This window comes from Triticum urartu, chromosome 1, assembly GCF_003073215.2.
Source record: "Triticum urartu cultivar G1812 chromosome 1, Tu2.1, whole genome shotgun sequence".
NCBI lineage: Eukaryota > Viridiplantae > Streptophyta > Magnoliopsida > Poales > Poaceae > Triticum > Triticum urartu.
The window spans coordinates 447,929,851-447,945,090 of NC_053022.1; the positions used below are offsets into that span (position 1 = coordinate 447,929,851).

General features: G+C 47.0%; 1 protein-coding gene across 1 annotated transcript; it reads right to left on the reverse strand.

The window, feature by feature from the left end:
* Nucleotides 1-3,014: 3,014 nt before the first annotated feature.
* Nucleotides 3,015-6,760, reverse strand: LOC125517658 (lipase-like). Its single transcript, XM_048682869.1, has 8 exons — nucleotides 6,058-6,760; nucleotides 5,867-5,961; nucleotides 5,596-5,699; nucleotides 5,399-5,499; nucleotides 4,699-4,799; nucleotides 4,135-4,572; nucleotides 3,875-4,006; nucleotides 3,015-3,627 (listed from the first exon to the last, which is right to left on the reverse strand). The coding sequence occupies exons 1-8, from the start codon at nucleotides 6,334-6,336 to the stop codon at nucleotides 3,468-3,470; spliced, it is 1,410 nt and encodes a 469-aa protein (XP_048538826.1). The 5' UTR covers nucleotides 6,337-6,760; the 3' UTR covers nucleotides 3,015-3,467.
* Between the last annotated feature and the right edge of the window lie 8,480 nt (nucleotides 6,761-15,240).

The following is a 15,240-nucleotide window of genomic DNA, read 5'->3' on the forward strand; positions in this document are numbered from 1 at the left end:
TTCTCATAGTTTAATAAAATATTTTGTATCATTCGAAAGAATGTTTGAAATGTATTTGAAAAATGTTTAACACATATATGAAAAAATATTCAAAAATATGTATTTGAAAAATATTAAACATGTATAAAAATTATTTTATACTCCCTCCGTTCCGAATTACTTGTCGCAGGTATGGATGTATCTAGATGTATTTTAGTTCTAGACACATCCATTTCTACGACGAGTAATTTGGAACGGAGGGAGTATATGTATACAAAAAATGGGAAAAGTATCTGGTGCACCTGGTGCTTGTGGTGCTGCTGGTGCACCGGATGCCGCAACACGTTCAAAACTGTTCAAAAAATCTGAAACAAATGTAGCACATTGACATAACGTCGGTCTATGTTGTCACAAAAAATCAAATAAAAATTCGAAACATTGCGCGAGATACAAAAATGACAAATTTAGCATTAATGTAATAATGGGCCAAATCTAAAGCCCACCTTATGCTGTGTACTATTCAGTGTCAATTTTGTGATTTTTGTACCTCGAGCAATGTTTCAAAGTTTGAGTTAAAATTTTGCGAAAAATAAGATCGAGATTATGTGAATGGGCTAATTTTTTTCATATTTTTAAATGTGCTATGGGCGTTCGGTGCACCGGTAGAACCACAAGCACCGGTGCACTAGATACTTTCCCACACAAAATGTACAATATGTATGAAAAATGAAAATGAAAATCTATATCTGAAGTTCCGAAAAAATCTATATTTGAAAAAATGTTAAAGGTCTATAAAAAATGTTCCCGGTGTACACGAAAAATGTATAGTGTGTACAAAAAAATGCAGACATGTGTTAAAAAGGAAAGGAAAATAAAATAAAAGAAATAAGAAAACTGGTGAGAACAAAAGAAAGAAGCAAATAAACCAAATAAAAGAATAGGAAAAAAGAGAATGTAAAAACCAGAGAAAACCACTTCAAACTTGAAAAATCGATAACAAACCGAATAAAGAAAAAAAACACATCCACAACTACGGTACTGGGCCGACCTAGTAGCCCCCGTGGCAGAGGCAACCCCGAGCTCCGCCTTGAGTAGGCGATACATAGATCTGGCGCCCAATGACATGGTCGGTAAAGCACGTCAGCGAAGCTATGTAGTAAAAGGGTCGGGCAGCCTACAAGTTTGGCCCAAATAGTTGGAGTCATAGTCCTGGTCAAGTTGGCCCCGGTTGTAGGCCACCCTGACGTCGAGTGCACGCATTGGAGGGCCCCTAACGAGGAGGTGGACTCGGACTCCGACTAGCGGTCATAGTTAGCATGTTGTTTATTCGACATGCCTATCTAAGTATCTAGTCTAGTTGTGTATAAAAATGTCACTTGTCATTTCCGCAGTCTAAAAACGTGTATGTACAATGTCAATAAGAGATAATTTTTGTTCAATAGTTTGATGTTCATCCAGGCAAAATCTAGTTAGAATCTATGCCAAGCCAAAGTAGAATTTTGAGTACACATGGAAAAGATGAGGGAGGAAAAATTATGGAGGTTGCAATTTGGGGATTAGGAGGGGTTGAGAGGATTGGGTGAAGGGGAGGGGTTCACAAGATCCCTTCTCATTCCCAATCCCTTTGGCGTTGGAAAAACTCTAGTGCCAAATAAGGCCTTAGGTATATTGTAAGGCATGGTTTTCTGCGAATTCTTTATCGGGTGCGTAGAAGAACATGAAGATGCAATTAGCGAAGATAGAGATGGCAACTTTAAATTGCTTTGATGCGATGCCGTGTTAATGTATTTTTTTTCTGTTGGTCGCTTTTGTTTTGATTTTTTTTTTTGAAAAAACTTTCAGTCTATTCATCTTCAATTATGGCAGTACAACGAACACCAGAAATAATAAAAACTACATCCAGATTCATAGAACACCTAGCGACGACTACAAGCACTGAAGCGAGTCGAAGGCGCGCCGCCGTCATCGCCCCTCCCTCACCGGAGTCGGGTAAAACTTGTTGTAGTAGGCAGTCGGGAAGTCGTCGTGCTAAGCCCCAATAGGACCAGCGTAGCAGCACAGCAATCGCCGCCGTTGAAGAGTAGCGTAGATCAGAAGGATCCAACCTGAAAACACATGAACATAGACGAACTACAACCAGATCCGAGCAAATCCACCAAGGACAAATCCGCCAGAGACACATCTCCACACGCCCACCGACGATGCTAGACACACCATCAGGACGGGTGCTAGGCGGGAGAAACTTATTTCATCTTCAAGGAGCCGTCGCCATCTCGTCTTCCTGAGCAGGACACAAACCCTAACAAAACACGAAAAAACAACTGAAAATAGAGCCCTCCCGCCGACAAGGGCCGAGATCCACCACGCCGCCATGGCCCTAAGGCCACCAGAGACGAGGCGGACCGACGACGGCGCCGGCGGAAGGCAGGGGAACCCTAGAATTTTCTTGGGGAAGAGGCTCTGCTCGGGTCCCAAGTACGCCTCGCAACGCTTGTTTTGATTTCTTTAATCTGATGTAACACCTATCTAATTAATAAAGTCAGATCAGTATCATGGTTTCCCTAAAAAAAAGTAAGAAAGGAAAATATTCATTCACGGAGCCGGTCCTACTTTTGGGACTCATTAAAGCAGACTAGTGCAAGTGAAGTGTAGTTTACTCTACCTGATACTCTCTCGAACCACGCACCCATAAAGTTATATCCCATGGATAAATACATCCAACACCTATGTATATGCTTGAAACAGATTTGAAACACTCGGCCAGTTCCCCGTCACAGGACAATAACTACAAACAAGAAGTGGAGACCAAACAACAGCAGCAGCGGAAAACGATGGTCCAGGCGTCGAGAACTTGTGCAGCACACCTGATCACAAGAGGATCAAAGGAGAATCACAACAAGCTGTTGCAGTTGGTGCTTTGTTGGTACTGACACTTGATGACAAGTCAACAACCATGGATAATTTGGTCTAGCTTATCAGAAGACTCCAGAGATCCAACCCTTATAATTGCTACCCAATTCAAATGACAAACTCACTGAAATAAACAGTGCAATCATAGACCAGCTCTTCCGTCAAAACCATTGCCTAACATACAAAGTAGCCCCATGGATACAATTTAGATACAATCCTTAATATGTACAAGCCCCATTAAGGTCATAGATAAATGCTGGTATTGATCTGTAACCTCCTGCTCGATTACAAGCTTCCTTCCTTGCATTGTGCCGTAAGGGCAGCGGAAAGCAAGTTGCAAAACCCCTCCTTCCTTGCATTGTGCCGTGAGGGCAGCGGAAAGCAAGTTGCAAAACCCCTCCTTCCAAGAACCGGCGGTATCAAGCGTGCCATTTGCTCAAATGGACAAATTAATTTACAGTTTACAATGTTGAAGTTACATCCAAGTGCATGGAGGGCGGAGATGAAGAGAAGCGAAAAAAGCTCCATGGCCACCTTGTTTCTTCCTCACTACTACCTAGAATGCTTAGTTTAATCTTCTATTGACTTGTTTCGTTTGGCATGATAGGGGGTCTCTTCCTAAATGCATGCTTTCTGCAGCGCTCGAAAATGCCATCATACAGCAAATCAAACTGCACTCCAGCTCTTTCCCGATTTACAATGAAAAGAATGTGATCACCCTCAATGATCTTGTGATACCTACAAATCAACGGAAAAAAAATTAGGAAAGCACATGTATAGTTTTACGTGAACAAAGCACAAAAATGGGCGATGTGTCTTCAACACCACCCAGGTTATCGTCCATTTGAATTTAGTATCGAATTTGGTTAGTACTGTTGAAACAAGAAATTCATGCATAACTGTATTTTTTATCAGATAAAAAGGAAAGGGATATATGTCGTTCCAGTAAGAACTTCACAGCAAGACTTAGTAACATGGTACTAACCATATCCCAGGTTGCAAAGGATTGCAGTCAGAATCATCCACTACAAAACGGTTAGGATGCTCTATGGGAATGCGAGGGTGCGTCATGGAGATTGTGTTCAAAGCCCCATCATTATCTTCCCAATCTTCATCCCTGAGTATCATCAGTAAGAAGATTAATAACGTGCACGAGTAATGAATTGTAAGGTTTTCTACAAGATAAAAAGGGGGAAATGTAAGCAGCATAATCTATGAACTTGGCTTTGGAGCAGAGGATTTCACCTGTATCCTTTGTAAGGTAGAGGCGCGTTTTGAGGGTGCCGCCACATACACATCTGGAGAACTCTGAGAAAGAGCATCGGGTGAACTCCAAGGACGCTTGATGGTACTGTAATTCCAAATAGCTTCCGAGTTCTCTTTGTAGCATAACTGAAGTAGAATGTATTGGGAAAGGTCTTGAGGGTGGAGTTAATTTTTAGAGATCCTTGAATTGTGAGGTCAGGGAGAATCCAGTCTCCTGAGGAAAACGGCCCAGTATTCCCTAGCAGGAGATCAACTAAACCAGAAAAACCAACTTTTCTCCATGACATTTCAAAGTGATCAAAACCGAAATTGTAGTAATTCTTCAGCCAAGGAATGTCCAGCCAATCATAGACAATGACTCCAAGCCTGCAGAGCTGAAGAAGACAAATTGATTTCATGGATCTCCCATCTTCAGCCCTGAAATTAATAGGAAGTGAAACATGATGACAATGGTATGGAGACACACAATATGGAATCACATTGCCTTTTGAAAAATAATAGTATGATATCACACTAATTTTACGAGTTCAAGTCAACACTTACAGCATGCCGTCATAGTAAGTCCGTGTGGTTCCATTAAGGGCGCCTGACAAGGAAGTAAGGCTCAGAACCCAGTCTTCAGAAGTATCATGCCCAGGGAAAGCCTGACATTAGTATTGAACAGTGTGTTAGAATTAGATGGCCAAAATTGTTGGACCCTTACTCTCAAATAACAATGTGCCGTAAGTCTATTTGAATTTTAACACTAAATATTTAAAATTAGTGATTATTGAGTACAGAATTGTCCTGTGAAATTTCGTCATATTTTGGCAGCATGAATTTCTCATGCAAGATGGGCATGGCTAGTGTTCGCTAGAGCAGCATGCCACCAAGTTCCCGGCATAGAAATGCAACAAGCAAGACCCACAAGCCACATGCATAAAGCCGAAAAAAGGGCCCACGCAATCAAACAGAGATGCTCATTTTAGATGCAAAATTGCACTGCAAACAACATAATTAAAAGAAAAGAAAAGATAACAATGGATGCTGCCAACATTAAAAACAGATTATTTGGACCATCCATAGAAAAGCGCTTTAAGCTTCATGCAAATGCAGTGATGCTAATTTGGGTGCTTCGAACCTGCACTCCTGATCACAAGAAAAGCCCCTCGGAAAGCATAGGATAAGCATGAACATTCTACCACCAACAAGCAACAACAAAGAGCTATCGTTTCTGAGTAAGATCTGAAATCTCTTGTTGTACCTTCTCAGCGAGCATCTGATGCAGCACCCTCACAACCTGCGCGCCGGCCGAGTGCCCCACAAAGTGCACAGGGTTCTGCTCGTCCCACACAGGATAATGCCCTGCACACGATTAGAAACCAGAAATGAAGAACTCTAAATCCAAACTCATGCGAGGCCATAGTGCCAGGGTGATGCTCTGTTCGTCCAAATCCTCACCTGTTTCATAGATCCTCCCGAAGCGCGTGTGCCCATAAACCTGGCTGTGCTCCACGCCGTAGTCCACCTGTCCCCCCTTGAGGTAGTAGAACAGCTCCCGCGCCCTGCAGAGCCACCAGATTCCCCAACAATCAAATTCCACCCAATATACTATACTGCTAGCTAGATTTAATAATAGTAATAAGCGAATTCAGGATAGCTCGTCGAGATTTAAATGGGTGTCCAACCACCAAATGATGAAACAACTTTGGTAATTTTGCCACCCACCCACCTGTCATGGATGCTGGTGAGCGACCCCAAATCCGGCACGAGCACGCGGTCGTCCTTCTTCTCGGCGCCGGCGAAGTAGGACATCCCGCCGAGCCTCTGCGCGCAGATAAAAAAAACAGGAACGCGTGAGTACGCCTCGCCGGCATTTCACCGAACACCCGCCCGCCCCGCCAGCCACAGGTAAGTACGTACCCCCTTGCCGAAGCCGAATATGCCGTGGACGAGGACGATGGGCGGCGGCGAGCCGTCGAGCACGACGCCCCTGCGTTCGTCCTCCTCCTCGGCCGCGGCGGCGGCGACGTCGACGAGCCCCGCGGCCGGGGGCGGGCGGCGCAGCAGCGGGCACCCGGACGCGGCGGCGGCCTGCGAGATGTCCGCCGCGACGGCCGTGCTGAAGACGTAGAAGCCGAAGAGCAGGTGCACGGCCGCGCTGACCCCGAGCTCCACCAGGCCCAGGATGAACCTCGCCATCGCGCCCCGCCAACGACCCGCGGTGGGCGGGCGCCGCGCCCCCCCCCCCCCCCCCCCCCCCCCCCCCCCCCCCCCCCCTCCCCCTCCTCCCCCCCTCGCCTCCCCGCGGGAAGAGGAAGAGGAAGAGGACGAGTCGGAGAGGAGCCGGTCACGCCTCCGGGCCGGGGCCGGGGGGCGCTCTCGTTTTATCTCTCTCCTCTCCTCTCCTCCCTCCCTTCCGTCGCTGGCAAGGCAAACCGCTGGCGGGCTGCCTGTCGCGCGCTCCTCCTCCCAGCGTCGTCGCCGTCTCACGCTGGCGCGCCCGTTCTCCGTCCGCCCTCCCTTCCTTCCCCCTTGCGCGTCGCTAACTTTGGGGGCTGGGCTAGCCTATAATCATACGGTTTTGCTATTTATAAACGGACGCGTCGCGTCGACGATGTGTGTGACGGGGGGCGAGCGTCCTGGCGCCCGCGGGTGTGAGTCGGACGCGGGTGGATTTTGATTTTAATCGCGGTGCGGGTCGGAGCGGCTGGCGCTTGGCTGGGGAGGCATGGGGGCCGCCTCGCCGTGTGGCTGCCCGGTTGGTTGGTTGGTGGCTGGCGGGTGGAGCCTCGCCTCGCCTCGTCCCGTCTCGGGGCTTGGCGTCGCAGCAGCCTTTGGCGGGCGCGGATTGCGCGGCCAGTGGCCAATAGGGCGTGTTCGCGTGGCACCAGTTGGCGCTGGGTGGGGGCCAGTCGCCAGTGGGGACCCCCGGCGTCGCGTTACTGTTGGGCCATTTGTGTGGCGGGGACAGGGGGTCCGTTTCCTGTTTTCTTCCGTGGCTGGGAATTTCGGTTCTATTGTTTTTCCCGGTGGGCGAGAAGGTTCTCGAGGAACCACGAGTTCGGTAGAGTCACGAATCCGATTTTTACACGTGAGGGTGAGGCAGTACAACTACTTGGAAATAAATATAGGCCAAGAATCGTAGCGTACTACACACTGTCAGATTAAAAAAATCATTCACCACAAAAGAGTTACGTAAACAAAATCATAGCGTGCTACACGTGGGCAGCCCATTCACTTCCGCCAAAAAATGGTATTTCTAATGTTCCCTTTTCTATATCACCCTGTGCAAAGTAAATATCATGCTGAGCACCGTAGTTTTTTTAACATCGGTACAGATGCAAGCGCTCATACATACGTGCATACACTCATTTATATGAACACACACGCACACTCTATCCCTACTAGTAGAATGCTCGTGCATTGTTACGGACTACAATACATATAAATGAAAATGATTAAGATTATCTCTAAGGCAGAAGCCCTTTTTTCCTCATACGTTCGGATATGTACGAGCTTCCAAAATTCAATCATCTAGACAATCCGGGTTACCCCAAATACATACCATATGTGGGGGAGAAATGTGATTGTCCGGACTTTCCATCATGTTAATCCCCAGGACCCAACTGCTCCTGACCGCTGCCTGCTTTGCCTCCGCTGCCCCCGGTCGTCCCTCCTAGCTACTCCCGACTGCCGCTTGTCGTGGCTCCGTCGGTCTCCATCCCCCGATCACACCGACGAGGTGGAACCGGAGCGCCCATCACATTGCCTCTCGGCCACCACGACATCTGTGTCGCACTCGTATTCCCCGAACCCGATGACCGTCGCCGCACAACAGGCTCTTCACACGGCACCTTTCGGCGCCGATTCCGGTCGGCCTCGGGTCCGTGATGATGCAAGAAATGCGTCCCTGCCAGAAGCACCCCCTCCCATCAATAGTGTTGGCCAAATTATGCTATCTCCTTCGACTCTATCCGTCGATGCCGGTCAACGTGTGCAGTTCTCCTTCTCTGATAGCCTGCACGACCAGATCCAGAAGGAGTGATGACGCAGGGGAGATCTCAAAGCCAAATCCGATTTACTGAGATCCTATCTACAACTACAGCTATACGACAGACGTCACCCTTGCCCACTCAATTCCAACGATCACAGGGAAAGGGAGTCGGCCAGCGACGAGGAAATTTGGGGTGGTTCTAGAATAATCTGTGTCGCGAGAGAAGGGAAAACCTCCAGAGTATCATAGCTTCGCCCAACACTCTCATCTCAATCGTAGCCTTAGATTCAAGATTGGATAGTACACATGGCCCGAAGGCAGACACACCATCACCACCAACTCGCTTTTTTATAGGAGTATAGATATAGAAGTAGAGAAATTTGCAAGATCCTTGGCCATTAGCTTCTGAAATTAAAAAAAAGCTTTAGATATTGAATTGACAGGGTATTTCCTCCTGATATTAGTGATAGTTGTACCGATTCTAATTGTTTTGCAGATCATGTGGATAGACAATAAAATAGTTTTTCTTCTTCTTCTCTGATCGGGATTTCTACTTTGCGCCATTAGTTAAATTGTTAATCAATCTGGTTTTGCAAGTCATCGTGTCTTACCAGCAGTAGGGTTCCTAATGGACATTGTTCTGTCACTGCTCATTGTCAGTACAAGGTAAGACGACCTTTTCTGAAATTAATACAATATTTCTCAGCCTCTTTGTGGAGTACATGTGAGTACTTATGCCTATCAATTTTATACAATAAAAGTAGTTTCTTATCCAATGTGTGTTCCAGTAAGAAAGACACATTGGTTGGCGTGGGAAAATTCTGAAGCCTAAAGGGAAGGGTGGATTGGGATTCCGGGACTCGCGCTTGCTTAATAAAGCACTGCTTGCGCGCCAAGCATGGCATCTCCTCACAAAACCGAATTCTTTGTATTCACAGGTGCTAACAGCGGAATATTACCCTAATGGCTCTACTGAGGACGTGGGTTTTTCAGGAAATGAGTCGCCGACTTGCATGGTATCTAGCATGGGCTCGAATTACTCAAGAAAGGACTCATATGGGCAGAACCTAGCCAGCCATGCCTTGGGGCAGATGGGGCATTCGCTGCTTTGGACGGCCATATGGATGCATTCAACATCAGATGAGGCTGACACTATATGTAAGCAAAACTGTAATGTTCCCACTTGAGTAATGAAAACTTCCCTTTCGCAAAAAGGGAGTAATTTCTTGCAAATCTCGGACCAATTTGCTCATCGGGAGGGGAGCCATTTTGACCGCTACCCGTTGCGCACCTCCCTCCCAACGTCTCCATTAATGGCGCCCGAACACCTATTCTACGGCGTGGCTATATGTCTCACTGGACTGAGATTTAAGAGAAAAAAATGAAAATCTGAAAAGAAAGTTTGGCACGGATCTTGATGTAAGATCCGACGAACCTATATAGCATCGACTGCGACTTATAGCAAGCATGATGAATATAAGGACAATGACATTGGATAATAATTGTCTTACATATTTATAAACATAATTAAAAAAAAGCCACATGCGGCAATGCCCGATATACACAAGGGCAAAAGAAGAAGGAAGCCACAACAAGAACTAGTCTCCGCGGCGGGCGGCGACGAGCTCTTTCTTGTCCTCAAGATGCTGGTTGAGAGCATCCACGGATTCCTCCACCAGCCTTCTGCGCTCGATGCGCAGCATGGCATTCTCGTCCATAAGTTTCTCGACGATGACGCCGGTTCTCTTCAACAAGGCTGTGGTCTGCTCTTGCTGCTCCGCACTTCCGACGATCTTCGCCCTCAGCAGGTCGCGTTCGGCCCGGAGCTTCGCATTGCTCTCATTTAGTTGCCGGATGACGTCGGTAGACTGTTCAAATGAGTATTTCAGGTCATCCTGCAACCTCGCCCACCTGAAGATCTGATCCATCTGCCTAAGGACGAGGGCACGCATGCGCCTGTAAGAGTCCTCGCCTGCCCGCGAGACATATTGCCAGGCCGCCGCGGCGCGGGAGGACATCTCTGCTGCATTCGCGGTGCGACGGGACATCTCTTCTGCTTTTGCGGCGTGATCGAACCAGTCTGCTACATCGACAGTGTGGCGGGTCCTTCGTGCTGCTTCGGCGGCGCGGCGGGACCTCTCTGCTGATACGGCCGTGCGGCGGGACATGTTGGTTGCTTTCGCGGCGAGGAGGGACATCTCTCGTGCTCTCACTTCCAGGCCCGCCTCTCCCTGGTGGCAATCTCTCGATCCAGAACTCACGCTGGCCATGGCAGACGTAAGGAAACAATGATGAATGACTTGTTTGTTTTTGACTTTTTGTGGATGAGGAGTTGAGGAGGAATGTGCAGTCATCTTGGAGTAGTAGTATTTATAACCGCATAGTAATACGCTCCTAAGTGGGAAACCGTTTGGGTTTTGATCGGTGTGAATAGGTTTGCAATTTGGAATGTGACCGGACGCATGCTCATAATTTACTGACGGTTATAAGTGCGACACTATTCCAACAACCGTGCGCGCTCGTTATTACCATCGCGCATGCTTATTTTAATTAGAATGGGTGTGCCCGTCTAGCGCACACATGTTGATCTATCTAATTGTTTCAGTTTGTTGTGGCTAATCGCAAACAGTTCATCCATGTGAAGTGTATGCCATCAATCGCAGACACTTTGGTCTGGCTTACCCATTTCTGTTATGTTGCCTAATCGTAAATAGTTAATCCTTCTGAAGCGTATGCCCTCAATCACACACACCTTGATCTGACTGGCCGTTTCTTTTGTGTTGCCTAATCACAAACAATTCATTCGAGTGAACCGTATGTTGTATATCGCACACACCTTCATCTTGTTGGAAATATGCCCTAGAGGCAATAATAAATTAGTTATTATTATATTTCCTTGTTCATGATAATCATTTATTATCCATGCTAGAATTGTATTGATAGGAAACTCAGATACATGTGTGGATACATAGACAACACCATGTCCCTAGTAAGCCTCTAGTTGACTAGCTCGTTGATCAATAGATGGTTACGGTTTCCTGACCATGGACATTGGATGTCGTTGATAACGGGATCACATCATTAGGAGAATGATGTGATGGACAAGACCCAATCCTAAGCCTAGCACAAGATCGTGTAGTTCGTATGCTAAAGATTTTCTAATGTCAAGTATCATTTCCTTAAACCATGAGATTGTGCAACTCCCGGATACCGTAGGAATGCTTTGGGTGTATCAAACATCACAACGTAACTGGGTGGCTATAAAGGTGCACTACGGGTATCCCTGAAAGTGTCTGTTGGGTTGGCACGAATCGAGGCTAGGATTTGTCACTCCGTGTAACGGAGAGGTATCTCTGGGCCCACTCGGTAGGACATCATCATAATGTGCACAATGTGACCAAGGAGTTGATCACGGGATGATGTGTTACGGAACAAGTAAAGAGACTTGCCGGTAATGAGATTGAACAAGGTATCGGGATACCGACGATCGAATCTCGAGCAAGTATCATACCAGTAGACAAAGGGAATTGTATACGGGATTGATTGAATCCTTGACATCATGGTTCATCCGATGAGATCATCGTGGAACATGTGGGAGCCAATATGGGTATCCAGATCCCGCTGTTGGTTATTGACCAGAGAGATGTCTCAGTTATGTCTGCATGATTCCCGAACCCGTAGGGTCTACACACTTAAGGTTCGATGACGCTAGGGTTATAGGGAAAGTATGTATGTGGTTACTGAATGTTGTTCAAAGACCCGGATGAGATCCCGGACGTCACGAGGAGTTCTGGAATGGTCCGGAGGTAAAGATTGATATATAGGAAGTGTGGATTTGGCCACCGGAAGTGTTCCGGGCATCACCGGTAATGTACCGGGACCACCGGAAGGGTTCCGGGGGTCCACCGAGAGGTGCCACCAGCCCCGGAGGCTTGCGTGGGCCAAGAGTGGGAAGGGACCAGCCCCTAGGTGGGCTGGGGCGCCTCCCACCAAGGCCCAAGGCGCCCTCAAGAGGAGAGGGGGCAAACCCTAGGGGCAGATGGGCCCTAAGGCCCACCCTAGGTGCGCCCCCCTCTCTCTCCCCCTTGGCCGCCACCCAGATGGGATCTGGGGGCTGCCGCCACCCCTAGGGAGGGAACCCTAGGTGGGGGCGCAGCCCCTCCCCTCCCCCTATATATAGTGGAGGTTTTGAGGCTGCCCAACACACGAGTCTCTCTCTCCCAAGGCGTAGCCCTACCTCTCTCCCTCCTCTCTCTCGTAGTGCTTGGCGAAGCCCTGCTGGAGTACCGCGCTCCTCCACCACCACCACGCCATCGTGCTGCTGCTGGACGGAGTCTTCCCAACCTCTCCCTCTCTCCTTGCTGGATCAAGGCATGGGAGACGTCACCGGGCTACACGTGTGTTGAACGCAGAGGCGTCGTTGTTCGGCGCTTAGATCGGAATCGACCGTGATCTGAATTGCCACGAGTACGACTACCTCATCCGCGTTCTTGCAACACTTCTGCTTGGTGATCTACATGGGTATGTAGATGCACTCCCCTTCCCCTCGTTGCTAGATTACTCCATAGATTGATCTTGGTGATGCGTAGAAAATTTTAAATTTCTGCTACAATCCCCAACAGTGGCATCATGAGCTAGGTCTATGCGTAGTTTCTATGCACGAGTAGACACAAGTTGTTGTGGGCGTCGATTTTGTCAATTTACTTGCCGTTACTAGTCTTATCTTGATTCGGCGGCATCGTGGGATGAAGCGGCCCGGACCGACCTTACACGTACTCTTACGTGAGACAGGTTCCACCAACTGACATGCACTAGTTGCATAAGGTGGCTAGCGGGTGTCTGTCTCTCCCACTTTAGTCGGATCGGATTCGATGAAAAGGGTCCTTATTAAGGGTAAATAGAAATTGGCATATCACGTTGTGGTTTTGGCGTAGGTAAGAAACGTTCTTGCTAAGAAACCTATAGCAGCCACGTAAAATTTGCAACAACAATTAGAGGACGTCTAACTTGTTTTTGCAACATATGCCGTGTGATGTGATATGGCCAAAAGGATGTGATGAATGATATATGTGATGTATGAGATTGATCATGTTCTTGTAATAGGAGTCACGACTTGCATGTCGATGAGTATGACAACCGGCAGGAGCCATAGGAGTTGTCTTAATTTATTTATGACCTGCATGTCAACATAAACGTCATGTAATTACTTTACTTTATTGCTAACCGTTAGCCGTAGTAGTAGAAGTAATAGTTGGCGAGACAACTTCACAAAGACACGATGATGGAGATCATGGTGTCATGCCGGTGACGATGATGATCATGGCGCCCCAAAGATGGAGATCAAAAGGAGCAAAAAATGATATTGGCCATATCATGTCACTATTTGATTGCATGTGATGTTTATCATGTTTTACATCTTATTTGCTTAAAACGACGGTAGCTTAAATAAGATGATCCCTCGCAACAATTTCAAGAAAGTGTCCCCCCTAACTGTGCACCGTTGCGAAGGTTCGTTGTTTCGAAGCACCATGTGATGATCGGGAGTGATAGATTCTAACGTTCGAATACAACGGGTGTAAGCCAGATTTACACACGCAATACACTTAGGTTGATTTGACGAGCCTAGCATGTACAGACATGGCCTCGGAACACGGAAGACCGAAAGGTCGAACATGAGTCGTATAGAAGATACGATCAACATGAGGATGTTCACCGATGATGACTAGTCCGTCTCACGTGATGATCGACACGGCCTAGTTGACTCGGATCATGTATCACTTAGATGACTAGAGGGATGTCTATCTGAGTGGGAGTTCATTATATAATTTGATTAGATGAACTTATTTATCATGAACAATAGTCTAAGTTGTCTTTGCAAAAAGGGTTGTAGATCAATAGCTCGCGTTGTAGCTCCCTGTTTCAATACGTTCCTAGAGAAAGATTAAGTTGAAAGATATTGTAAGCAATGATGCGGACTAGGTCCGTTGCCTGAGGAGTGTCCTCCCTGCTACACAGAAGGCTTATGTCTTTGATGCACCACTCGGTGTGCCAACCCCTCCAACGTCGTCTGTGGATGTTATGAACATCTGATAGATACGTCCCGATGACTACTTGATAGTTAAGTGCACCATACTTTACGGTTTAGAATCGGGATTCCAATGACGTTTTGAACGCCATAGAACATATGAGATGTTCCAAGAGCTGAAATTGGGATTTCAGGCTCATGCCCGTGTTGAGAGGTATGAGACCTCTGACAAGTTCTTTGCCTACAAGATGGAGGAGAATAGCTCAACTAGTGAGCATGCGCTCAGAATGTCTGGGTGCTACAATCACTTGAATCAAGTGGGAGTTAAACTTCCACATAAGATAGTGATTGATAGAGTTCTCTAATCACTATCACTGAGCTACTATATCTTCGTGATGAACTATGACATGCAAGGTATGGAGATGATCTCGGAGCTGTTCGCGGTGCTTAAGACCGCAAAAGGTAGAAATCAAGAAGGAGCATCAAGTGTTGATGGTTTAACAAGACCACTGGTTTCAAGAAGGGCAAGGGCTAGAAGGGAAACTTCATGAATGGCAAACCAGTTGCCACTCCAGTAAAGGAACCCAAGGTTGAACCCAAACCCGAGACTAAGTGCTTCTATTGTAAGGGGAACGATCACTCGTAGCGGTATTACCCCAAATGCATGGTAGATAAGAAGGCTGGCAACTTCCACAAAGTATATACGTGTTATTAATGTGTACCTTACTAGTACTCCTGGTAGCACCTGGGTATTGGATGCCGGTTCAGTTGCTATTATTGGTGACTTGAAGCAAAAGCTACGGACTAAACAGAGACTGGCTAAGGGCGAGGTGACGATGTGTGTTGGAAGTGTTTCCAAAGTTGATGAGATCACCATCGCACGCTCCATCTGCCTTGGGGATTAGTATTGAACCTAGATAAATGTTATCAGGTGTCTACGTTGAGCATGAATATGATTAGATCATCTTCATTGCAATACGGTTATTCATCTAAGTTAGAGAATAATGGTTATTCTGTTTACATGAATAATACCTTTCATGGTCATGCACCCTATGTGAATGGTTCATTGAATCTCGGTCATGGT